This window comes from Myotis lucifugus, unplaced genomic scaffold (genome assembly GCF_000147115.1).
Source record: "Myotis lucifugus unplaced genomic scaffold, Myoluc2.0 scaffold_288, whole genome shotgun sequence".
In the NCBI taxonomy this organism is placed as follows: Eukaryota; Metazoa; Chordata; class Mammalia; order Chiroptera; family Vespertilionidae; genus Myotis; species Myotis lucifugus.
In genome coordinates, this window is record NW_005871336.1 from 27,518 (window position 1) to 52,377 (window position 24,860).

The 24,860-nt window shown below is 51.4% G+C and overlaps 1 protein-coding gene across 1 annotated transcript in view; it reads left to right on the forward strand.

The window, feature by feature from the left end:
• Positions 1-3,033: 3,033 nt before the first annotated feature.
• Positions 3,034-24,860, forward strand: part of LDLRAD3 (low density lipoprotein receptor class A domain containing 3) — a 124,860-nt gene continuing 103,033 nt past the window's right edge. The window contains exons 1-2 of the mRNA XM_006099892.3: positions 3,034-3,056; positions 9,376-9,522. Coding sequence (XP_006099954.2) covers positions 9,435-9,522 — 88 coding nt within the window. The 5' untranslated portion in view covers positions 3,034-3,056; positions 9,376-9,434. The remainder of the gene's footprint in view (positions 3,057-9,375; positions 9,523-24,860) is intronic.

The window sequence follows — 24,860 nt, forward strand, 5'->3', positions numbered from 1 at the left end:
CGGTCAGTAAGTTGAAGCGCTGGGTGGGTGATATTCCATTGTGTGGGCGTACCCCGAGTTTTCATCCGTTCTCCTTTGGGTGAGCATTTAGTGTGTCTTGCAGTTTCGTGTTGCAGCAGTGCCGCCGTGAATGTTCTCTGTCTTGTCTGTGCACGTTTCCCCGCAGGCCTAGGGTGTGGAGGGCTGGCCGGGTCAAAGGGCATTTGCGTCTTCAGCTGCACTAGGAATTGCCAAACTTCTCTCTCTCTCTCTCTTTTTTTTAATGTATTTGTATTGATTTCAGAAAGGAAGGGAGAGGGAGAGAGAGAGAGAAACATCAATGATGAGAGATTCATCGATGGGCTGCCTCCTGCATGCCCCCTCCTGCGGATCGAGCCCGAAACCCAGGCATGTGCCCTTGACTGGAATCGAACCTGGGACCCTTCAGTCCGCAGGCTGACACTCTATCCACTGAGCAAAACCGGCTAGGGCCAAACTGCTCTTGAGTTCCTCTACCACGGGTAGGCACATGGGATTGCTGTGGCTCCCCACCATCTTGCCACTTGAGGTGGCCACACTTCAGAATTTTGTAAGTGTGATGGGTGTGAAAGAGAACTTTCAGTTGCATTAATCATTCTTTGATTGTAGGTGAGCTTGAGTGTGTGTGTATATATATATATATATATATATATATATATATATATATATATAAAGTGGCTCTTTGAGTTTGCTCTTCAGTGAGAATACCTGCTCATGCACTCTGTCCAGTTTTCCACTGGGTTGGCTGTGTTTTCTTGCCTAGTCTTGTGAGAAAATCCTAGAGCCCTGGCCAGTGTGGCTCAGTTGCTTGGGCATCATCCCATGCACCCAAAGGTTGCTGGTTCGATTCCTGGTCAGGGCACAGGCCCGGTTGTGGCCTTGATACCCAGTGAAGGTCGTGCAGGAGGCAGCCAGTCGATGTTATGCTCATACCTTGATGTTTCTCTCTTCTCTCTCTCTCTCTCTCTTAGAAACAAACAAACAAAATCAGAAAGAAAGAAAACGCTAGGTATCACTCTGTGGGTTCTATATGTAGCAGATACCATCTTCTAGTTAGTGGCTTATCTTTGAACTTTGTAGCGTCTTTTGATGACTGGGAGTTTTACATTTTAATGCAGGGGGTTGTATTTATCAGTCTTTATGGCCTGTGCTTTTTTGAGCCTTATTCCAGAAATCCTTAGCCCTGAGCTCAGGAAGATATGCTTTGGGGCCTAAATGAAGCTCATTTAGTTTTTCTGTCCTCATTCTTTGGTTTGCTTTGGTATTTTTCATACTTGCCCTGTGAGGGTGTCTCTGTGCAGCAGAGTGCAGGCAGAGAACGGTTTGCAGTGAGTGACTGTGAGAATTGTGGCAGCCGTCCCTGGGCAGACGGGGCTGGGCTGAACTTGGGTGGGAGCAGAGTCTTACTTCTTGACCCGGTGGCTGTCTCTGAGAGGCGCTGAAGTGCAGGGCTGATTGGCTCTCTCTTGAGCCTGGCTTATCTGCAAGCCTGATGAAATTCATCATAAGGTTGTCCTCGTCAGCTAGCCCCACGGCCTGATTCTCACTTCCTGCTGCTGCTGCTGCTGCTGAGTGAAGCTGAAGAGAGAACACGCGGGGGACAGCTTCTGCTCCAGGCTCCTACCCGGGCCTGACGTGCAGCTGGCCCTGGTGAGGACAGGGTGTGTGGGAAGAAGAGAACTCAGAAACGTTCATCCAGACTTCTTCTCTTCTGTTCTTCCCTTCCAGGAGCTCAGGAGTGCTCTGCAGACCCAGGCCCACTGCCCCATTCATTGTGGAAATGGATTCAGGCAGCGTTTAGATCCATTCACAGAACTTGGGAGTGTCGTGCTGGAGGGCCACACTCTCAGGAGCGATCAGGTTCTGTTCCCACCTCATTCAGTCAGCAAGCATTCACTGTGTGTGTGCTGGGGGCCTGGCAGTTGCTGGTTGTTGAGGACACAGCGGTGAACGGAACGGCCAAGGTCCCTGTCTCCGTGCTGGGGGAACAGCCACTGAGCCCCCAGCATCGTTTCAGAGTGTGGTGGGTGTGGTAGGACAGAGAGGAAGTGCCTTTGGATCAGCACCTTGTTATTTCAGATAGACCTGCTCTCTTCTAGCCCAGGAGTCGGAAAACTATGGCCTGTGGCCCCAAGCTAAGAATACTTTAAACACTTTTAAATGGTTAACAAAAAGGCAAACTTTACAATAGAGTTTGATGATAGGGAGCACTAACTTGGACTTCCATCAAGTGAAATGTTACCTGTCCCGTCCCCCCTTACAAAGGATTTCATTCTTTTCCTTAGTAGACCTGTATTACAGGAAATTGTCTTCAATGATTATATTTTGAATTTCATCACTAAAAATGTTGTGCAATATTGTTTTCTCTCTCTATATGAGTACCTATGTCATGTCTTCGGTGTGTCCTCTTACTTCTTCAGGCTGTTTCCTCGTCTGCACAATGGTGCCTAGTTCATAGCGCAGCTGTGGGAATATGAAGAGAATTGATGTTAAACTCCTGCCATGTGTTAAGAGCTTCAGCAGATGTTAGATCTTCCCTAGTGGAAAGTCCATAATGATTGGTTTCTCAAAGGCTGTGAGAAGGGAGCAGAAGGGTGGGCGGGGCTCAGTGCTCCTCTTTGAGGCTCAGCATCCTCCCCAGTGGCTCTCCAGCCCCTGAGCCGCGGACCATGGCCCTGCAGATCCCCACAGCGTTAATGCTGCTCCGACATAATTTTCCTCGTGAAACGCGACGAAGCATAACTAAACAATGCGAGTAACAGCTTCGGGCCCGTAATGAGGCTGTAAATACAGGACAGAGATAATTTATGGAGCTTTTTCCTGGTAAAGAACTGTCCTTTTCAGACCTTTTCACTTTCTCTGTGCTTTTCTCATTAATACTAGCCATTGGCTTCCTTTGCTGACTCGTTTTCAGAAGGAAACAGAGCATTTATCATTTTGTGAGCATTTATCATTTGATCACCGCATGGGAGAAGCAAAGAAGAGAGCTGTGTGAAGTGCAGATGCTGGGCGGACAGCTGGGCCCACTCACTGTCCAGGTGACCCACACACCCATACATGTCCCTGCAGTACCATTACACGCGACCGTCCTTCACGGTCGGTGTCAAGATGAAATCTGTCAGTGCCCAGGGTCACCAGTCCTGGGCTGAACCCACGAGCCATGTTATACCTTCTCACCAGTCTCCTCCTTGAGCAGATGGGTGAGGGGAGGCTGGGGCTGCTGGAAGGAGCTCACAGGCAGGGCAGTGCGCAGTCTAGACAGAGCTGGAGTCCTGGCTCTGCTCAGGTACTTGGAGCCAGAAGCACATCCTCACTTCAGGCTCAGACATGCACACGTGACTGCTCCCTTCTTGGTGGCGGCGAGCGCTCCGCATAGCAGGACGCCGGCAGGAAGCAGTCTGTTTGATGAGAACCAAATGGCTCTGGGATATGCTGGGGACAGATGTCTCTCCCTCCGTCCGACACGGATGCCACCATGCGGAGCCGTCTGGAGTTGAAGGGACCTTCGGGGGTTTCCCAGGGATGTTTGCAAACACACGGTTGCCGACCAGCCCCCTGGGTGCTTTCCCTGTGCCCGTGCGCGGGGCGTGTGTGTTGTGTGCGGAGAAGTGAGTCAAGGAGAACACAGATGGCTGTTTTCAGTGGCCTCCTGACACTGTGTTTGTTGGCACCAGGCAGTGGGAAGAGGTGTGTTCATTCTCCGGAGGTTTTAGGGAAGAGATTTTTTGAGATCTGCTAAATGGAATGCTAGGCTGTATGTGTGTTGGCGCATATGTTTGTGTGTCTTGCTTTGTTGTTCGTGGAGCCTGCAGACCGGATTGTCAGGAAGCAGAGGATCAAAACAGAGGCGACTGGGCAGAAATCTGAACTCGGGGCCCGTGGAAGGTTTGCAGATGTCAGTTCTCTAGGGCGTCATGACAGGGGGTGGCCCCGAGGGGCGGCTGATGAGCAGGGGAGAGCAGAGAACGGGGCGGACTGCAGCTGCTCCCGGGGAATTCCCATTTCTCAGCTGGGAAAGTCGACGTTGCTAACCGCCCGTTCCAGGAGAGTGGGCGGAACACAGCAGCTGTCTGAGTATTCACAGTTGCCCCAGGTTGGCCCCCTCATCATTGGGTATAAATTGGTGGGTGCCAGAAATTTTGGAAGACGCTGCTGCAGTGGGCTGTTTGCCTCTGCCCAGTGGGGGAAGGCTGGGGACTTTTTTTTTTGTCATTCTTGGAGAGAAGGTGTAGTTATTTTAAGTAAGTGATGTGCTGCAGTGAACATGGGCAACTCTTTTTCATTTTTCAGCTTAATGAAAAAAAGGGAAGGGAGGAGGAGAAACCCCCGCTAGCCTGCTTCGTGCTAATGCTTGTCTTTTTGGATTCTGAATGTGTCCCCAGACGCTGAGATGGGATAAATATTTCAGCCACTAGAAAGTCCTGCTGTCCGGGTGAAAAGATTTCTCACCTCTTTTAAAGCAGGCAGGGTGGTAATTTACTCGCACAGATCCAGACACCTCATGTGCCTTATTTTTAACTATACGTGTACAGATCCCACTCACCTTCGGGAGGGATGAGGGATGAGGCTAGAACGTTCCAAGGAGGAGTCTGGGGGTGGGGGTGAGTCAGTAACTATGCTTGGTTTTCTTCTTGGAGCGGCCACACATATTCGTTGAGGATCCACCGAGCACTAGATGTGAAGGATGTTTAGCTGAACAAGGCGGTGGCCCATGCCTTCCTGGGTGTGCCATTCCGTGGGGAGATGGTACAGACACATCAGTCAGCGCAGGCTGAGATAAAGGAAAACGGGGGACAATACCCAACTGGAAAGTGGGGACCAGCTTTCCATTGGGTCAGCACAATCTCAGAATGAGTGACATAAGTCTGTTGTCGAAAGACTGAGTGACATTAGTCAAATGTATTAGTTTGCCAGGGCTGCCATAACAAAGTACCCCAGAGTGGGTGGTTTACCATTCAGGGGTGGGGAACATCCGGCCCCGAGGGCTGTGTAAGGCCCACAAAATCATTTGGTCTGGCCCTGCCAAGGCATTAGGGGTGAGTTCATTAAATGTTTGACCAAATATAGCAGGCTCATTTTAAGTTGATAATTGTGTATGGCCTGTGAATGATGTTATCAATATCCAAGTGGCCCTGGGCAGAAAAAAGGTTCCCCACCCCTGGTTTACATGCTAGAAATGTACCTTCTCCCCGTCCTGGAAGGCAGAAGTCTGAGATCAAAGTGGGCAGAGTTGGGTTCCTTGGAGGCCTGTGTCCTCGGCTTGCAGCTGGCCGTCTTCTCCCTGCGTCCTCACATGGTCATTCCCCAAGGTCGTGTGTCTTAATCTCCTCTTTGTAGAAAGACGCCGGTCAGATTGGGTGAGGGCCCGCCCTCACGGCCTCATTTTACCTTAACCACCTCTTTAAAGGCCGTGTCTCTGAATTGAGTTACATTCCGAGGGACTGGGGGTCAGGGCTTCAACATATGGATTTGGGGAGGAAGCAATTCAGCCCCGAACACCAGGGAAAGCAGGAGGGGGGGGAGGGGGGGGAGAACCGAGGTCCGAGAGCAGCATGGGCGGAGGCCTCCCTGCAGGAAGGACATTTGTGTTCCAGGAAGTGGTTGGGAATGAGGTTCAGAGGGAGGCCGGGCTGGATCCCACGGGGCCTTGTCAACCGTGGCAGGAGCTCCAGATGTATTGTGAGGGCACCGAGAAGCCATCAGCAGCAGGTTAAAATCTCCCTCTGCTGCGAGGAGAAGGGACTGGGGCCCTGAGAAGTGAACGCTGGGAGGTGGGTGTAAGCTGGGGTTTCTCAGCCCGGCCTCATCGGCATTCTGGGCTGGCGATTCTTTGCTGCGAGGGGCTGCCCGTGCATTGTAGATGGGCGGCAGCGATCCTGGACTCAACCCACTAGACGCCAGAACCCCAGAGTCTCCAGATTCTGCCCTCTGTCCCCTGGGGGGCAAAATTGCCCTGTGTTGGGAACTACTGGCAGCTTGGATTGGCTGGTACCATCTGGGTGAGGCACACTGGGTGGGTTTGAGGAAGATTTTTGAGGACAAAATCAATGGGATTTAACCTCTCATTGTCTTGGTTTCTCCTGATGCTTTTGATTTTGATGATATTGTCATTTCCCTAAAGTGCAAGGATCTGTGCCCCCTGCATGCATAATAGAGGTACTCAGAAGCCCTCGAAGCATGGTCCTCTATGTTGTCAGTCGCCAGGTCCTGGGGATCCCTGGTCAGCCTGCAGAGCTCTGAGCCCTTGCTGGAGGGCCACCTGTGCAGGAGCCCTGAGCCCTGTGGCTGCAGGGACACCTGGGCTTGAGCCCAGAGCCCTGTGGCTGGCAGGGCCAACTGTGCATGAGCCCTCAGCTCTGTGATTGCAGGGCCCTGTGGCTGCAGGGACACCTGGGCTTGAGCCCAGAGCCCTGTGGCTGGCAGGGCCAACAGTGTATGAGCCCTCAGCTCTGTGATTGCAGTGCCACCTGTGCATGAGCCCTGTGGCTGCAGGGCCACCTGTGCATGAATCCTGAGCCCAGAGCCCTGTAGCTGCAGGGCCACCTGTGCATGAATCCTGAGCCCAGAGTCCTGTAGCTGCAGGGCCACCTGTGCATGAGCCCTGAGCCCTGTAGCTGCAGGGCCACCTGTGCATGAGCCCTGAGCTCTGTGGCTACAGGGCCACCTGTGCATGAGCCCTGAGCCCTGTGGCTGGCAGGGCCAACTGCGTTTGACAGATGTGGTATTTACGTCCCTGCATCACACCCTTTCATTTGTCAAGTCCGTGTGCTGCCAGCCTGTTGACTCTCAGAGCAAGCACTTTGGAATCTAATCTGGCCAATTTTCTGCCTCCGGAAACTTGTTTATCAGAACAAGATTTCACCATTGCAGCGACTTCTCAGGCAGCTCGCCTCGGAGGAGCTAGTGTTGCAAAAGCAAGTGGAGGTATTTCTAACAAAACAGCATGACAGTTACAGTCAGAGCCCTGAAGAATTCCCTACCTGCTGGCGGGGCTTGAGCAGTGGTTGGGAAACAGCCGGAACGTGTGGGGTTTTCTGGGTTGTATCTTCCATGTCTGGCCGGGACCCAGCACCTGGCTGTCCTTCTAGGCTCCTCTCCTGTGGGTCCCCCTCCGCCACCTGGAGCCCTTGCCTGGAGACAGGAAACTGGTTTCATGTTCTTCTCGGGGTCGGGGGTGGTTTTCGAGGAATCCTGTCTCGAGAGGGATCTGATAGTGAGTGTGGGCTCAGTGGACAGAGCGCCATGATGAGCGATGTCTGACTTGCTGGTGGAAGAGGGGCCATAGTGGCACAATCTGTTTGCAGTTCCCACAATCACTGCTCGTTTTTTTGCTCCATTCCCTTCAGAGCTCTCCGCACTGTGTCTTTGCTGTCTGTCTCTCGGCCTGAGGGGCCCTTAGCTTCCATCTCTGCATCTGTCAGCAGCCACTGCAATGCCGCCTCTCTCCTCCAACCTTTCTTAGAGCCTGGGATTTTGACTTTATCTTAAGAACAGTGGGGAACCATTCAGTGGCTTTTTAAAGTAAGGAAGGGTCATGATTGACTTGCTCTTTAGAAAGGTCCCTCTGGCCACAGAGAGGAGCCGGAGGGGTGGCAGGGAGGCCGAGTTGCAGGAGATTGTGGCAGTAACTCCGGTGAGAGATGGGGCGTCCTGGGCTGGAGTCATGGCTGTGGCCAGGGAGACCAGCGTGCGGGACTTGGTGCTTGGCCGTCATAGGGGATGACGGAGCGAGGAGGGGATGTGGAGGGTTGTTAGGGTTCGGGTGTGGGTAGTCGGGGCAGAGGGAGGCCCCTCGCTGCAGCTGCTCTTCTGGAATTCTCCAGTGAGCTCTGAACGCTCCTGTTTAGTGGAGAGACATACCTGTCCGTTTTTAATTCACCCGCACGGGGCAGCGGTCTGTGGAAGTACCCACGGTCCCGGGGCTGATGTGGCTCTGCTCACCGGTGGCTGCGTCATTCCAATGGGTTGTTGCCCACTTGTTCCGGTTGTCAGACGTGTTTAGTATCAGCCCAGTAGGACCATGGTCACCCAGAAGAATAAGAGCTCGTTTCTGCTTGGAGAAGTCAGGGGACACTCAGAGGGAGAGCAGCACACGTTGTGTGCTGACAGGTGCGTAGGGGGGTGCTAGGGGACCCCTCAGGTCGAAAGGCTCTCCAAGTAAAGATACTAGCGCTTGTCAAGAATAGGGGCATGAAAGATGTGATGTCACGGGTCTGGAATGCGAGGCTTCTCTTTGGCAAAGCGTGTGAAAGAGGCCCATGGGCCCTCCGTTACCCTCAGGCAGGTGTGGGCACCCCTCAGAGTCCTTGGCAATAAGATCGTTAGTATCCCCATGTGCCCTTCCAGCCCTAGGCTTCATCTCTCTGCACCTTTAGGACCTAGCACAAGTGTCTGGTCAGACATGTTCAATAAATGCTCGTTGATGACTCAGGAGGGAGCCCTGGGTCTTCTTTTCCCCTTTTCCCTTAAGACTGTGCTACTTTTAGATGGCTCCTTCTCTCCCAGCCATGGATCACGCTGGCTCAGGCCCATCAGATGGGTTCCATTCTAGTTCCCTTGAAAAAAATCACCCATCCCGAGTCCATTGGTGGATGAGTGCAGCACCCCCCACCCCCCACCCCCCATGCCCTGCTTGCTTTCTAGCTTAAGGGGGAGCGCTTTGGGGTGAGGGCCGTGGCACTCTGTGACTCTGTTCAGTGGAGTTGCACCTAAACCTCGGGGCTTGGCTCTAAACCTCCAGGAACGCGTGGCCAGCAGTTCAGTGACCTTGGGGGTTAGAGGCCTTCGTGTAATTTTCAGTTTGGCTTTTTCTCCTCGTTGACCTCAGGCAGGTCGATTTTGTGGGCTGGGGCTCCCATGTTCTAAAGTGAAATTATCTGCCAATATCCCTGTTGACTTGGCCCAAGTTCAAGGATTCTGCGATTGTAGAGGTCCCAGAGTCTGAGACCTGGCAGGGGCCGGCAGTTCCTGCTGTTGGAGGCTTTGGGGGTCCAGTGCTCACTCCTGTCCGGGAACCTTCAGCTTTGGTCACTGCTGGTGGCCAGGAAAGAATGTGTGTATTTCACAGCCAGCCTTTCTGATGGGAAAAGAAGATAAGTCAGTGAGCACCTAACATGCGTCAGACACCTGCCCCCCCCCCCCCCCACTTCTCAGTTTTTCTCCATTTAGTCCTCTCAGAATCCCCAGGGGTGGGGCAGGGGACTTTATCCGTCCATTTCACAGATGAGGAAACTGAGACCCAGAGAGGTCTCACCTATCCAGCCCACACCAGACAGGAGCCCCCTTCGGTTGGGGTGGGCTCAGGTCCTTGCCGCCTTTGCCATGCCGTCTGATGGCCCTGTCCCCTCTCTCCGACAGAGAGCCAGCTGCTCCCCGGGAACAACTTCACCAACGAGTGCAACATTCCGGGCAACTTCATGTGCAGCAACGGGCGGTGCATCCCGGGCGCCTGGCAGTGCGACGGGCTGCCCGACTGCTTCGACAAGAGCGACGAGCAGGAGTGTCGTGAGTACCCGGCCCTGTGGGGATGGGGTGGGGGGATCCTGGGGTAGAGGGAGGAGGTCCCGATCTGGTGAGGTCCCATAGGCCTTTTTGCTGCCCGGGGTGGGCAGGCGTGGGCCTCTGGCCAGCAGTCCCGTCCTCTCCACCCATCTCAGTGTAGAAGCAGGGGCCTTGGTGGTGAAGGAGCCACAGGGCTAGGCACGCTCTCCTAACCCCCATCCTGGGGGACTGTCGTGGCCTTCGCTTTACACACGAGGAATCTGAGACCTATAGGTTATGGAGCCTCAGGATCCACCCACCAGCAAGCAGCGGACCTGGATTTGCACCCAGGCTTCCTGACCCCAGGCCCAGGCTGATAACCTCTCACACGTCTTGTACCTTGTGGAGTGTTCTTGACAATTAAGTAAGAGGCAATGCGCCAAGTGTTCAGCACGGAGCTGGTACTGACTAGATCAGTGATGGCGAACCTTTTGAGCTCGGCGTGTCAGCATTTTGAAAAACCCTAACTTAACTCTGGTGCCGTGTCACATATAGAAATTTTTTGATGTTTGCAACCATAGTAAAACAAAGACTTATATTTTTGTTATTTATTTTATATATTTAAATGCCATTTAACAAAGAAAAATCAACCAAAAAAATGAGTTCATGTGTCACCTCTGACACGTGTGTCATAGGTTCATGTCATAGGTTCGCCATCACTGGACTAGATAGTCATTTGCTTCCATGTGCCCTTTCCTCGGCCGAGAAGGCGTGGGCATCATCCTTCAACTGGGCACCACCAGGACCGAGGGTATCTGACCCTCCCCGTGTAGTGCCCCTGAAATAGGTATGAGATTCAGGTTAGTGGCAGGGGCACATCTATGAGAAAGGAGAGAACTGGGATGTGCATGGAGGGGCACTGGGTGTCCAGGGATCACACTCCCTGCCCCAGAGTGTGTATTCCTCTTCCTCCGCACAGTGTGACGCTGCCCGGTGAGCGGGGTCAGGGCACCCTGCCAGGTGGGAAGCAACCCCCGGAGTGCCGGCCTCCAGGTTGTCCAGGGGGTGGCTGCCTGGCATCCACACCGCTGGACAGTGGTTCTTGGCTCTTTCCTGGGCTTCGGGCAGCGGGCCTCTGTCAGGAGGACTGTGTGTGGCTCTGAGGCTGCTGTCTCTCTGGAAGCCAGCTGAGGAAATGGCTGAGGAGGGGCTGATCAGGGGACTTCAAACATCGCTGGTACCGGGGTTTGAGGCCGAGGCCATTGACCCACGGGAAGGAGCACTGGGTGTGGAGTCCGATTCTGGAGCCGGTCAGCAACCACCCCCCCCCACATGATGTGTTTCCGAGGGCAAGCTGCCCGCTCCGAGATGCCCCTCACCCGGATGACGGTCCAGTATTCTGGCTGCCGGCCCCTGCTCTGCAGTCCTTTTGGGGGCTGGATCGGCAGTATGTTTTTTTGTGGGGAGGATTTCATTTTGTTTGTTGCATATGGTTTTTCCTGAATAGACCACTGTACGTACTGCATTTTTATTTTTGCAGTTCCTTAAACAAGTATTGTGTCTCTCAGCCTCTCTAGTTTCTAGCGTGGCTTTGACATTGCTAGAAATGTAACGTTCGTCATTTGAGTTCACATGACATAGCATGTGTGAACGCCACGATCTGTCCAGCTCGGAGCATTATTAAGGCTGCACGGATGTGGGCTCTGGCCACTTTAGGGCGTGGTGTGTATTTGAACCTCCAGGACATGCAGACTGTCCCTGGCTGAGGGGAAGTTCGGCACAGGATGAGTTTGTGGAAGAATGCAGGGCTGGGGGTTGAGATCTGTTTTATTCGCAGCTTTGTCAGTAGCGCTCTGTGATACCAGCTTCTGCTGTGACATTCTCTGTCCTCCGTCAGCCCAGGGCCGTGATTGCAGGATCCATGCGCAGACTGGATGGGGCGGTGGAAAGAGATGATAGAAAAAAAATGATGGTGCGGGCAGCTGCCTGGCGCTGTTCGGTTTGGTTTGGAACAGGCTCGTCTTGGCGGTTCTCCATCCTTTTTTCCTCATTTCCTACCCTTAACCCCCAAGTGGAGACTTGATTGACATTTATTTAGTCTTTTGATCAAAACATAATTTTAAAAACCATACACACAAACACATGCGTTTAAAAAAAAGCCCTTTCCTCTGTTGCCCTCCCCCTTTTTTTGATCTTTAAAAGAAACAGAAGAACACTAGAAAGTTAGTTTAGACAATAGAGGGAAGGAAAAGAAGTCCTTTTAAAAAACAAATGCTTGCATTTTAAATTTCTGACATACTGCCTTACAGTCCGGGAGTCAGTCGACAGTGTGGGCACCGGAGAAAGATAGTGTCCAAATCCCAGCCCCTTCTCCCACCCCTCTCCTCCCTGCTCTGTGGTCTTAGGAAAGTTACCAGAATGTTCTAAATCGTAGCCATTGGGAGGATCAAATGAGAATTCCTGGTGCTTCAGTTCCCTCCTCTCCAAAATGAGAACAAGGCTTCTAAAGGCATTGTTGGGGAGTTTGAATGCATGTTAACCACACGGCGGCATAGTGCCTGGTAGGCAACAACTGTTACTGGTCAGTCCGCACAAACCGTTTTATCCGGTCGTCGTCATGGGAACGCACGATTGAGTAACCATTCTTCTTCTTCACATTGGAGGCCCTTGGCCACATTAGCATAGTTGGCATTCGTAATTGTTGTTTTGTGAGCTTGCCTATTATTCCATCAAGTAGATGCACTGCAAGCTAACCATCCGCTATTGTCAGGGGTTTAAGTCTCTTGCTTTTTTTACTTCTGCTGATCAAAAGGTTTAGGGCCAACAGGAGGAAGTTTTACATACGCAGAGGACAGAGCCAGGAGGGGCGGAGCTGAGGTCTCCAGGCTACCAACTGGCCCACTTACAATTCGTGCCACTTCCTTCCATGTCTTGCTCAGAAGTTACAAAGCCCTTTCTCTGATCCTTTGGAGCAACTTGGTACTCACAGGGAGGAGCGTGAAGGCGGCCGGTAGTCTCTCCGGGGAGAGGTGATTGCCTCAAGTGCCCAATGAAATAGCTTTGGCCTTTAGAAGACAATACACTCAAACAAGAGTCCTTGCCCTTTTCAAAGGGTGAGAGGAGGGCGCAGAGCAGGATGTCACGGTGGGCTATGAGGCAGTGAGCTCAGCAGAGGAAAGATTGTCATGAGACAGGGAGAAACCTTATCATAAAGGGAATAAAATCATCTATTGGTGAAATTGCGGGGATGGGGAGGATAAAGACAACAGGGTCACACAGAGTGGGTCCTCTAACAGAACTCCACCAGCATCTTAGAAGTTGTCATCAGCTGTACCCATCAGGGGTACACATGATGATACGATGATTTTTTCTGTATCGTTTGTAATGCTTAAATAGTCCGTTCCCTTGGGTGTCATGTAGTTTATTTGCTCCTTATTTCAGCGTTTGTCTTGTTTTAGTTTTTCACTGTTAGAGACGGTGTTCATGTCCTGAGGGTGGACGTGACTTCTCTAGCTTTGAGAAATTCTCTTAGTCTAGGTTCTCAGAAATGAAATGATGGGGTTGAGGGACAGAGGCTTTTCCTGGCTCTGGATCCCGGACCGCCCACATGCTCTGCTGAGGGCTGGCACCGGCGTGCTCTTCCCTGGCACCGGCTGAGAACTCTGGCTGTCTTTCAGTCTTGGCAGCATTCGCTAATATCTTAAAAAAATATGTTTATGGTTCATTTGATAGTTGAAAACAGTTCTATAGTTTAAGTTTAATTTTTTTTATTATCTAAAGAAATTGAATGTTTTCCCAATACCTCTGTTTACTAGTTATGTTTCTGACTTTGTGAAATATCTGTTAATGGACTAGAATACATTTCCATCTGGGTTGAGTCACTACATTTTCCGCCTCATGAATCTGAAGAACCTCCCCTTCTTAGAGTTCTGAGAGAAGAGGCTCGTTTTGGGAGAGTTTTGAGTGTATTTCTGTTCTTGGTTAGTGGCATGCCCTGCATAATCGTTTTATCTAAATAACTGTTTTTGGCAGTAAAAGGAATAGAGAAATGTTTTAGAAAAACATGGACACTTCATGAAAACACTGTCGTGATGTGGCCTTACTTGAGCTCCCCTGGGCTGCACGTTACGCGATATTGACTCAGTTGTCACAGGTCCTTACGAGGAGGAAGCTGAGCCCCATGAGCTTGCACAGCTTGCCTGTTGGCCCAAGAGCCCGAGTCCCCATAGCCTTCCTCCACCAGAGGCCACAGTGGGGTCCTTCCGTCCTTCTCTGCACGTGGAGCGGTGCCACTCTGCTGACTGAGACCCTACTGTTGTCACCACTGATCCGCTTTTTTAAAATGTAGAAACCTTGATGATGGTTTCCCATGGAAATGATTTCTAAGATGGCTATTGGTCCTGCGAGTCCCTGAAAGAAGAGACTGCGCTTCATTGCTACCACTTGCTGTAATAATCAAGCAGCGATCCCCACCTCCAGGGCCCACGTGTGACCTGGAATCCAGGCCCTAACGTCCGCTTCCAGCTTCCAGCTTCCTGTGGCATCCTCGCTGCCACCTCTGTGCCCTGACCAAATGGGGGCGAGGAGGTGTGAGATCCGCGGCTCATTCTTCTCTTGGAGAAATAATATCGGTCTGTATCTTTGAGCAGGCACGTGCAGACTTTTAAAGACACAGGCCCTTTATGTTTGTGTGGGGTCGGGGTGGGGGATGGAGGGAGGTAAGAGGAAATGGGGATAAATGCAAGGATTTTGTCCAGTAATAAAGTGTAATACATTTCCAAGTTCAGAGACATTGAAAATAGGTCAAAAATGGAATTTAAATTGTATTTGCTTTTACTGTTCCCAACCGTTTCTTGAGCATGGCTTTTAAGGGCTCTGGTGTGATACAGAAATCCATGGGCGGGTTTGGACTAATGATCACCGAGAAATATATAAGGTGAAGGGATTAGCCACACGATCAACGTGTGGTGATGGACAGAGGCAAGGGGGGCGGGGGCTGGGTGGACACTTCATGAAAACACTGTCATGATGTGGCCTTACTTGAGCTCCCCTGGGCTGCACGTTACGCGATATTGACTCAGTTGTCACAAGTCCGTATGAGGAGGAAGCTGAGCCACATGAGCTTGCACAGGGGGATGGGAACATGTGTGATAGTGTCAACAATAAAAATAAGGAAGCGAAGAGGTGGGAGAGTGGGGCGTCCTCTTTCCTTTTCATCATCTTTCTCACCTTCTGCCTCTAGGTGGTGCCACATATAATGTCTTCTTTTAAACCTGGTGCCACAGAGAGATGAGGGGGGAAAACTGGACTCTGAGTGGTTATTCTTACCAAACTTTAACAGCAATTCAGCGATGTCACCAAACACCCTGGGTCACATGCTAAATGCTGCAGGAAACCAGGACGTTTCTACAGGTTGGATATGGCTTGCCTTGTCTTCTCTTAGACTGCGCTGTCTCTGCTCAGAGGAGGGGCTGGTGACGGGCTGTGGCCTGGGAAGGGAGCCGGCCAGGGAACTGGCAGATGCAGCCACAGTGGCGTTGAGTCCTCCCCTTTAGCTGCCTATATAGCAGAAGTGTCACCACACCATTGTTATGGGTTGCATTGTCATCCTCTTCACCCCCCCATCAAACCTCCCCCCACTCCCCATTCATAATGTTAAAGTCCTAACTTCCAGCAGCTCAAAACGTGATCTTATTTGGAAGTAGGGTCTCTGTAGAGTTAATCAAGTTAAAGTGAGGCCATTGGGCTGGGCCCTACTTCCACATGCCTATGTCCCTATAAAAACGGGGTATGTGGATGCAGGGGTACATACAGAGGGAAGACGATCTGAAGGGACACAGAGAGAAGATGGCCCTCGACAAGCCAAGGAGAGAAGCCAGAACAGATCCTCCCAGTCCGCAGGGGGAACCAGCCCCGCCGACAACTCAACTTCGTACTTCTGGCCTCCGGAGCTGTGAGACAACACATTTCTATGGACGAAGCCGCCCAGTTGTGGTACTTTGTCATGACAGCCCTCGCAAACTAATCCAGCCATCCACCCACCTCGCTTCCTTCTTAAAAATGATTGCTCAGTGAGTGACAGCTGGCCCACAGCTGTGGAACAGGGGACATTCACAGACATCCTGCTCCCATTCTTTAACAATTTGAAAGTAAGAATCTTACTGTTACGGGTTGAATTCTGTTCTTCCCCTCCCCTCTCACCGCCCCCCCCCCCAAAAGAAAGATAATCAAAGTCCTAACCCCAAGAACTTGGGCATGTGACCTTATTTGGAAATATGGTTATTGTGAATGTAATTAGTTAAGATCAGGTCATACTGGAGTCATGAGGGTCCTTAATTCGATATGACGGGTGTCCTCATGAGAGGACAGTGAGAATATGAGGGAAGAAAGCCATGTGACAGTAGAGGTAGAGATTGGACTGATGCAGCTGCAAGCCTTGGAACGCCAGGAATGGACAGCTGCCACCAGCAGCTACAAAGAGGTAGGGAGAGATTCTCCCCAGAGCCTCAGAGAAGGCGCGGCCCCACTTACCCCTCGATTGCAGACTCTGGCCTCCAGAAATTTGAGAGAATACATTTCTGTTGCTTAAAGCAACTCAGTTTATGGTACTTTGTTTTGGCCGCCCTGGGAAACTAATATACTTGCCAGGGACAATGAAAGCCATTTGGGCTTCAGTGGGCTGGCTCAGCCCAGTAGATAGGGGCATTCCTTCAGCCTCCTGCCTGCGCTCCGCCCCCCCATCCCTCCTGGCCCCTGTGGAAGAGTCCTGTTCTCCATTTCTGCTGGACACACGGCCTTGTCACGTGATCCAGGTGTCCCCTCTCCTCCAGGTCTTGGTTCTGGCAAGCCATTGTTCAGTGCTGAATTTCAAAAGCCTTCTGGAGTTGAGCTTCAGAAAGCAAAACGTGCCCTTACAGAGTCTAGAGAATATCATTGCGCTTTAGCACTAGGTCTGTTGGTGGCGAAACGGCACCAGAATGTTACTGGTGATTGGACCTCGGTTTCAGCAGCCTCGGTACTTGAGTTCTAGCTAAGAAATTCAGAGCCAAGACTCAAATACAAGCAAAAGTTTATTTAGAAAGTCACAGAGGTAGAAGTGTGCCGTAAAAGAAATGGGCTCAGGAGACAAGATACAGAGGCCAAAGTTGGGAGGGCTGAGAGAGAGAAGGAAAATGTGCCTAGGGGAAGGAGGGGGGTGGGGAGGCTGTGTTCCCAGCTGAATCCTCAGTCCTAAGGCTTTTAAGGGCAGGGATTTTAGGGGAGGTCCCAGGGGAGGATCATGATAGAGTATTCATCAACTCTCCAGGTGTGCCATTTCAGAGCCATGGTCTTACTCATTGGTTGGCTCTGCGGTCATTGTGTCTGGTCCTGATGGTAGCCTTGATGTAGGTTCCTCTGGCTTTGCTACTTTTCTGGGCCTGGAGCTGAAACACAACTGAAGCCTAGATGTTATCTCAAGTTTGACTGTCTCTGTAGTCTACAGACCCGAGGCTTTGTTCCTAAGATTATTTGATGCTGATCAGAAGAACCTCATTGTCCTGAAGGCTTAATGCTTAAGGGAGTGATTGTGCAAGGGCTTGTATGGGAGTCATATGAGGCTATTCTCCGTCCCCCTTGTTCCTTCTCTAAGAGGGTCTAAACCACATGACTAGCGATATGCTAGGGGAGGAAAGGTCACCCTGAGGGTGAGATTTATTTTCCCAGTTTTGCCAGTTGCTAGGTACCTGGGGCTTTCTGTCCTGGTGACCTTCTGTCCCTGGCCCATTGTCCTTGCTCTGCTCATGTCCACTGAACATTTCAGAGCAGAAACTCACCTTCTTTCACAACACTCACTGTGCAGAAGAAATCCAAGATCTGTGTGTTCATGTTGCCTCCTTTCTAACTTAGTCATTTTGTTTATGTATTTGTTTGTTTGTTTTTTAATCTTTTTGTTGAGAATATTACAGATGTCCCCCTTTCTTTCCCCCATTGTCCCCATCCACCCGGTTCCTTCCCTACCCAAGGCCTTCACCACCCTATTGTCTGTGTCCATAGGTAATGCATATATGCATATAAATTCTTTAGTTAATCTCTTCCTTCCCTCTGAGATTCATCAGTCTGTTCCATGCTTCTATGGCTTTTGGTTCTATTTTATTCATCAGTTTATTTTGTTCACCATATTCCTTATTTGTTTATTTTGAGGTTTGATTGTTGATTGATGTGTATTTATTGCCATTTTATTGTTTATATTTTAAATCATTATTGTCATCTTCTTCCTCTTCTTAAAGAATACACTTCAACATTTCATGTAATACTGGTTTGGTGGTGATGAACTCCTTTAGCTTTTTCTTGTCTGAAGCTCTTTATCTGACCTTCAATTCTAAATGATAATTTTGCTGGATAGAATAATCTTGGTTGTAGGTTTTTGCTATTCATCACTTTTAATATTTTTTGCCACTCCCTTATGGTCTGCAAAGTTTCTGTTGAAAAATCAGCTGTCAGAGCTTCAAAGGACTTAGTGAGACTTTCAAGGATCTTAGTGAGAATTTCAAGAATATTAGTGAGAACATAAAAGACTTAAAAAAGGACTAGTCAGAAATAAAGCATACACTAACTGAAATAAAGAATAATTTACTGGGATTCAACAGTAGAGTTGAGGATTCTGAGCATCAAATCAATGATTTGGAATATGAGGAAGCAAAAATCACCCAATCAGAAGAGCAAAAAGAAAAAAGAGTTAAAAAATATGAAGATAGTATAAGGAGCCTTCAGGACAACTTCAGGAGTACCAACATTCGCATTATGGGGGTGACAGAAGGAGAAGAGAGAGAGCAAGATATTGAAAACTTATTTGAAGAAATAATGACAGAAAACTTCCCCTACCTGGTGAAAGAAATAGACTTACAAGTCCAGGAAGTGCAGAGAGTCCCAAACAGGAAGAACCCAAAGAGGCCCACATGAAGACACATCATAATTAAAATGCCAAGGGTTAAAGACAAAGAGAGAATCTTAAAAGCAGCAGGAGAAAAGCTCCCTACAAGGGAGTGCCCATGCAACTGTCAGCTGATTTCTCAACAGAAAATCTGTATTTGTTTGTAAATATCTCAGGTAATACCGGGCATACCTCCTACTTCACTTAAATTCTTCCATCTCAAATGTGAGACCATAAATGCTGTGGTTAAGCACAGGGGCATGGGGGCCAGAAGTGCTGGTTTCTCCCCCCAGCCCCCAACCCTCAGTCTCTAGTTATGGCCTCTGGGCCCTGGAACCATTTGACCTTACTCTACACCTATTGCCCCCTCCGTAAGATGGAGATAATAGCAGTACCTGCTCCACATGTGATATTTAAAACATTAATTAGGCAGTAGTGCAGGCCATAAGCCAGTTAGGAATTAGCTGACCTTTAACAACAGGCACTATTTCCTGGTGCAGACAGGGTGAAGATCTGCTCTGCTGACCACAGGGCATTGTTCTAAATCCTAAATGAGTCATGTATCTGAAGCTCAGAGCTGGGTGCCTCGAGCAGGTTACGCATTTGGTAAGTGCTAACTGACATTCTTCCCTTAGTCAATGCGAGTGATATGTCCTCGAACCAAGTCTGCCGTGACATGCCTAGCCTGTGCCACGCTAGCCGTTACCGTTCCAGCCCACCCCTGCCCACCTCCCCAGACCCACACTTTCCCATGCCCTCCACCCCCTCTCCTCTTCCTGCTCTCTCTTTGAGAGCCTACACCATAGAAACATCTTCCAGTGCTGGGTCAGTATCTTCTTTTCACTTGAGTCTTCAACACACAGTCATGAGCTGTTACGAAATTCTCTTTGGCTTAGAGCTCTAGGGAGCCAGGCAGACACGGAAGCTGGCGCACAAGGGAAGGAAACAGATGTTTGAGGGCCTGCGATGAGCCAGGCAGGCCCTTCGGGTCACAGAGAGGGAAGCTAGGAAGTAGCTCTACTGCGTTGAGTAGGGAACCTGCAGGTGTCCCCCACCCGCCGGAGAGGCTGCTGAGGGCTTGTTCCCAGCTCTGCTGGGGCCCCGCACAGTGAAGCACCCATGGGGATCACGATGGTGCTATTTCCCTTCATCACTTGAACCGCCTTCTTCAGTCCCCACCTTCACAGCTCTGGCCTGAAACCGGAAGGGCTCCTGCAGCCTCTAAGGCTTTGGCTCTAGAACTGGTAGAGGTAACAGCCTTCCAGAGACTCTTCTCCCCTCCCGATGTGCCCTGTGCCTGTGCCCACGGCGAGCAGAGACTTGTAGGCCAGATGTTGGGACCACAGCACAGATTCCCAGGCTGTCACCTGAGAGCTGCATAGGAATTGTCAGGCTACCCTTGACCAAACAGGAATTTGACCTTGTGCACACTTTAGTAAAAAGGGCCCTGGTAGCTGTGTGAAGATGCCAGCAATTTCACACTGCGTTGAGAAAAACAACGTGTTCTGAAACGTTCATGGTATGGTATGAGTTCCCTGAGGCTGCTATGACAAAACACCACACGTCCATGGCCTACAGCAGCAACCTGTGCTCTCAGTTCTGAAACTTGAGGTCTGAAGTCCAGGTGTGGGCAGCACCAGGCTCCCCCTGTAGCTCCAGGGGAGGGTTCTTCCGTGCTGGCGTTCCTTGGCTCCCTGGGCTGGTAGATGCAGGCCAGCCTCTGCCTCCGCCATCGTGTGGCCTGCTCCCTGGGCCTCAGATCTAATGCCCTCTTCTTCAAAGGATACCTGTTCGTGGATTAGGGTGCACCTTTATCCAATATGAACCTCATCTTAATTTGGTTATATATGCACAGACCCTATAAGGCAGTGATGGCGAACCTTTTGAGCTCGGCGTGTCAGCGTTTTGAAAAACCCTCACTTAACTCTGGTGCCATGTCACATATAGAAATTTTTTGATATTTGCAACCATAGTAAAACAAAGACTTATATTTTTGATATTTATTTTATATACTTAAATGCCATTTAACAAAGAAAAATCAATCAAAAAAATGAGTTCGCGTGTCACCTCTGACACGCGTGTCATAGGTTCGCCATCACTGCTCTAAGGTGTATTCTCAGGTCCCAGACACTAATAACCAACCCCACCGGACCCTGTTGAGAAGGGAGAGAGTCCGGTGTGACCAGCAGCCCCCACGGGATAAGGCCTTTGCACTCAGTCCCATAATGTGTGGGTTCTCCCTGCAGCCACTGTGGGTATCTCGTCGTTTATTTTACTTCCCTGTGTAGCACAGAGGTCATGGAACAAGACCAGGTGTGTCCGTGGAGCAGGAGTGGTTTGAAAGCCTCGGAACAGTGCTTTGTATGAGAAAACAAATATTAGAAAAGAAAACTCAGCACTATGCAGCCTTAGTTCTATCACCTGGCGCCTTGGTTTGGCCACTTCGTGGTGAAGGAAGTACTCCGAACGCGAGTTGGTGTGCGTGGCAGCCTGTGAAAATCCTGTGCCTTTAAAAGGGGGAGGTGCTGTGACTGAACCCACGCTTGCAGCTCTGCCCGGAGCCCCTGGGAGGAAGTAGGAGGACACCCAGCCAGATGGTGCAGCCGCCAGGTTCCGCGCGTCCTGCACAGAGACCCTAAAAACTCCACTTAGTTGCCAATGTTTCTAAAACTTGCACATAAAAATCGGGATTATCGGGTTTTCTTGAAAAATCAGATTCGACGGTAGGATACTCCCTGCGCTCAGAGACCTTTTTCCACTCTGCCTCTCAAGCACTTCACCATCTGGCTCATGCTGAGGTCTCCAGCATTAATTATTTTCTTTTTTAAAATAGGTTTTTATTGATTTCAGGGAGAGGGGACGAGAGATAGAAACATCAATGACGAAAGAGAATCATTGCTCACTGCCTCCTGCACACCCCCTACTGCCTGGGAATCGAACCGTGACCTCCTAGTTCATGAGACGATGCTCAGGGCTCTAGCATTTCTTTCATTCTAAGACACGCATCTTTCCGCATTCAGATCTCTGAATTTGAGCTGCCTCTTATAAGTGATAGGATTGAAAAACACACACACACATGGTGTCCCCGATTAACTGGTAGAACTTTTTCTTTCCAACTTACACATAAAAGGGTGGCGTGCCTTGCAGTTGGCAGCATCTTGGATTCAATGACATTCAAGCGCCACAAGGCCCCTTTCTGGGTTCCCGCTGCGGGTGGGCCTGCCCCCACTTCCACTTCTCCCACCAAGTGAAATGCCAGTGCTGTCACCACCCAAGTTAGTGGCACGGAGTCATCTGAAAGTCATTTTTTAAGCCAACCCTTTTGCACACAGATCAGCCTCGCTTATTTCCCTGGTCCTCCCGAGAGCTCCGCCTGCAGGGGAGAGTCCTAATGAAGGACCGGAGCTAGGAGGGTCCTTGCTCCCACGTGGTGGGGATGAGCGTGGCCAGGCCGCCGGGGCCCGCCCTTCAGGCACATCTCTGGGCCAGGACTTGGCTGCAACTGCAAGGGACGCCGTGGGTGCTAACAGGCTCCGTAATCGTTAATAAAACGTAAGTGACTGCAAAATCACAGAACATCAAAAGGATTTTTTTTCCTGGCAGCTCTGAATCTTGCTGATCCAAGTTGGGCTGTGACGGAGGCCTTTTTATTTTTGTGTGCGGACTTGCACGTTCATTCGTCGGCGGCACAGCTAGTTTGCAGTTGCCAAATGAATGGTTTTTTAAAAAAAATTCAGGGACCGATGAGAAAGTGAGAATTAAAAGAAGAGATACGAGCCCGAGATTCTTTTGCTAGTGATACTTGAAGACTAGTTTTCTGACAGTTTGGAGTGGGAGGCAATGGGTAGAGATCTTCTGAGTCAGAACGTACTGTATGGCCCCGTTCCAGGAACTTTGGGCTTTTGACATGGTTAGTACCACGTCCTTTGTTAAGGTTGTTGTAAGAGGGCTCCAGAAAAATGTAGGGAGCATCTTAGGGCTAAGAGGCCCTCAGGTTTTCTAGAAGGGGAGGGATGGAAATAGGTCACAGGCATGTAATTGTATGTTGTAGGCATGGCAAAGCTTAAGGTTACCTTTGGAAAGGCATCGTTTGCAGGCACCTGAGTTTTTTCCAGTCATCAAGGCCCCTCATTTGGGGCGGTAGGCGGCGTGGATGAGGGTATGGAGGCAGGGAATCAGTGAGCCCCGTGGGACTGAAATCTGAGGGACCAAAGGACCATCTCGGCCCCTGCTGCCTGGCGCCCCTTGTCAGTGGGAGAGCTGTTTGCTTCTCCAGTTCTTTTGGGATCCAGCGTGAAGCCGGTGCTGTTGACTGACCTGAGCTAAGAGAAGGTGCTTCAGGGAGGGCGGAGCCTGGTGGGAGGGGGTGACCCTGGAGAGGAGACTCTCAGCGGGGCATGGAGAGCATCAGCCATCCCAGAGAGCAGGGTGGGCGGCCCGCTTGCATGGCGGTGTGGTGGTGGCCACCAGCACGCTATATGTTTCCTCTTGGCCGTTTTGTATATTTTGGCCAATGGAAGGGGAACCTGGAGCTCCTAGGAGCCTGCCTGTGGCCGCACCTGCACACGCCCATCGCCATCGCTGTGCCGTGGGTCTTCGGGCCTTTTCTCTTCTGCTCCTGGCACAGCCCGCTCCTTGCCGCACAAGCACATAATTCTCTGAGGGCCTGGGCAGCGGCCAGCAGCCCGTGGGAAGCCGGGTGACAGGGAGCAGATGGTCTTGGTTTGGAACATGGAGGGTCTCTGGCGCTAACATTCGAAACCAAACCAGTGTTGTTCCCAGTTCCCTGGAGTTGGGGACACTGGCCAGTCCGATGCTGGGAAGGGGCGAGGGAGAGAGGTCCCCTGCTGCCCAAGTTCACCGTGTGTTTCCCGGGCACAGTGGTGGCATTGCCGGGTGCTTGGCGCATGGCCTGGTGCTGCTGTGCCCACCTCGTTCCCTGTCCCTGCCACCACTCAGCACCCCTCTGGGATGGAAACGGAGGCCAGGCCCCTGCGCTTTCTCCACTTCCCTGTTGAGCCGTTCATGGCAGAGTGCGGGGATGTCGGGTCTGGTGGTGACTTGAGGAAGAAGTGGCCCAGCCACCCTGGCTTTGGGGACAGGCCATGGAGTGGGGAGTGGTAGTTAAGGCTCAGGCTCTGCCAGTGCATTACTTGGGGCAGCTGAGATGCAGCCACCAAGACAGGATTGGGTGCCCAAGAGGTGGGAGCAGAAAGGCAGGGGAGCCGTGATGGGGGGTTGGCATTTGTGGAGGGAGAGAAGGAAGGAGGAGGAGGAAGACCCTTGGACTGCAGTGTGGCTCCAGGATCAGTCGTTTAGGCCAGGCCCTGGGGTCGTCCAGGAGCTGAAGGCGCCTGCCGGAGGAGTCCTGAGGGGGGTGGGTGGGCCTCAGTCATGCTCCCTGCTCCAGGTGACCTGAGGGCTGCACTTCCTGACCCCCACAGCCACGGATGAGCTATGTTCATTCATTAATTCATTTAACAGGCATTTATAGAGCACCTACTGTGTGCTCAGGCCTGGTGGCCCAGAGGAAACAATGAAGGAGGAAATCCCTGTCCTCCCTCTGAGAGACCCGGTGGAGAGATGAATCAGCAGACAGGCATCTGCAGTGGGGTCTGGGAGAGGGGCACGACCTGGGTGCTATGGGGTCCCACGGGAGGGACACCCCATCTCACCTGGCACCCGGGAAGTGTCTGGGAAAACCAGTGACGAAGCTGAGACGGGCAGGGTAAGGAGGTAACTCAGTAACAGGTGGGAGCACCTGCAGGGAAGGGGAACACCTAACAGCCCCGAGGTGAGAGGGTTGTGGTTAGGCCTGCCTGCAGCAGTTCCTGTGGCTGGGGAGGAGGAGAGATTTTAGAGGAGTACGTGGTGGGGGGCCCTAAAGCGGGGAACCTTAATGACCTTGCCAAGGGGGCCACACACCCTTAGGAGCCAGGCCTTTTGCAGTTCCCACTGGAGCTGCCTGGAAGTGTGGTGTATGGATCCCACTTTAAAGCTGTCACCCGGATGCTGACCACCAGCCACACCCTCAGACAGGGCCAGGGGCGCGGTTCCCGGGGAGTCCCCACTCTTCCCTGTGCTCTGCCCGGCTACCTCGGAAGGGAACCTCGTGCTTGGGTGTCGACCGCAGCTCGGCGGGTGTGGAGACTGCGAACACGGTGCCCGTGTGGAACGTGCTTTCCCGTGCTCTCCGACATCCCAGTCCCGTGCCAGGTCCCTCCCCGTCCCTCCCACCACGTCCTGCATTTCACAAATATTTTGTTTTTCATTCCAGACGGGGAGTACAAAGGCAGCTCTGTTTCATGGGCTGGTTCTGCCAGGCCTTTTCTCCCGCTGAGCAGTCCTCCTGAAAGTCTCCTCTTTAAGGCTGACCTTTAGGGGGATTACCCGGGGGCAGTATCCTGCGTCCCCCGTGCGTGGCTGCAGAGCACATGGGGAACGAAACACA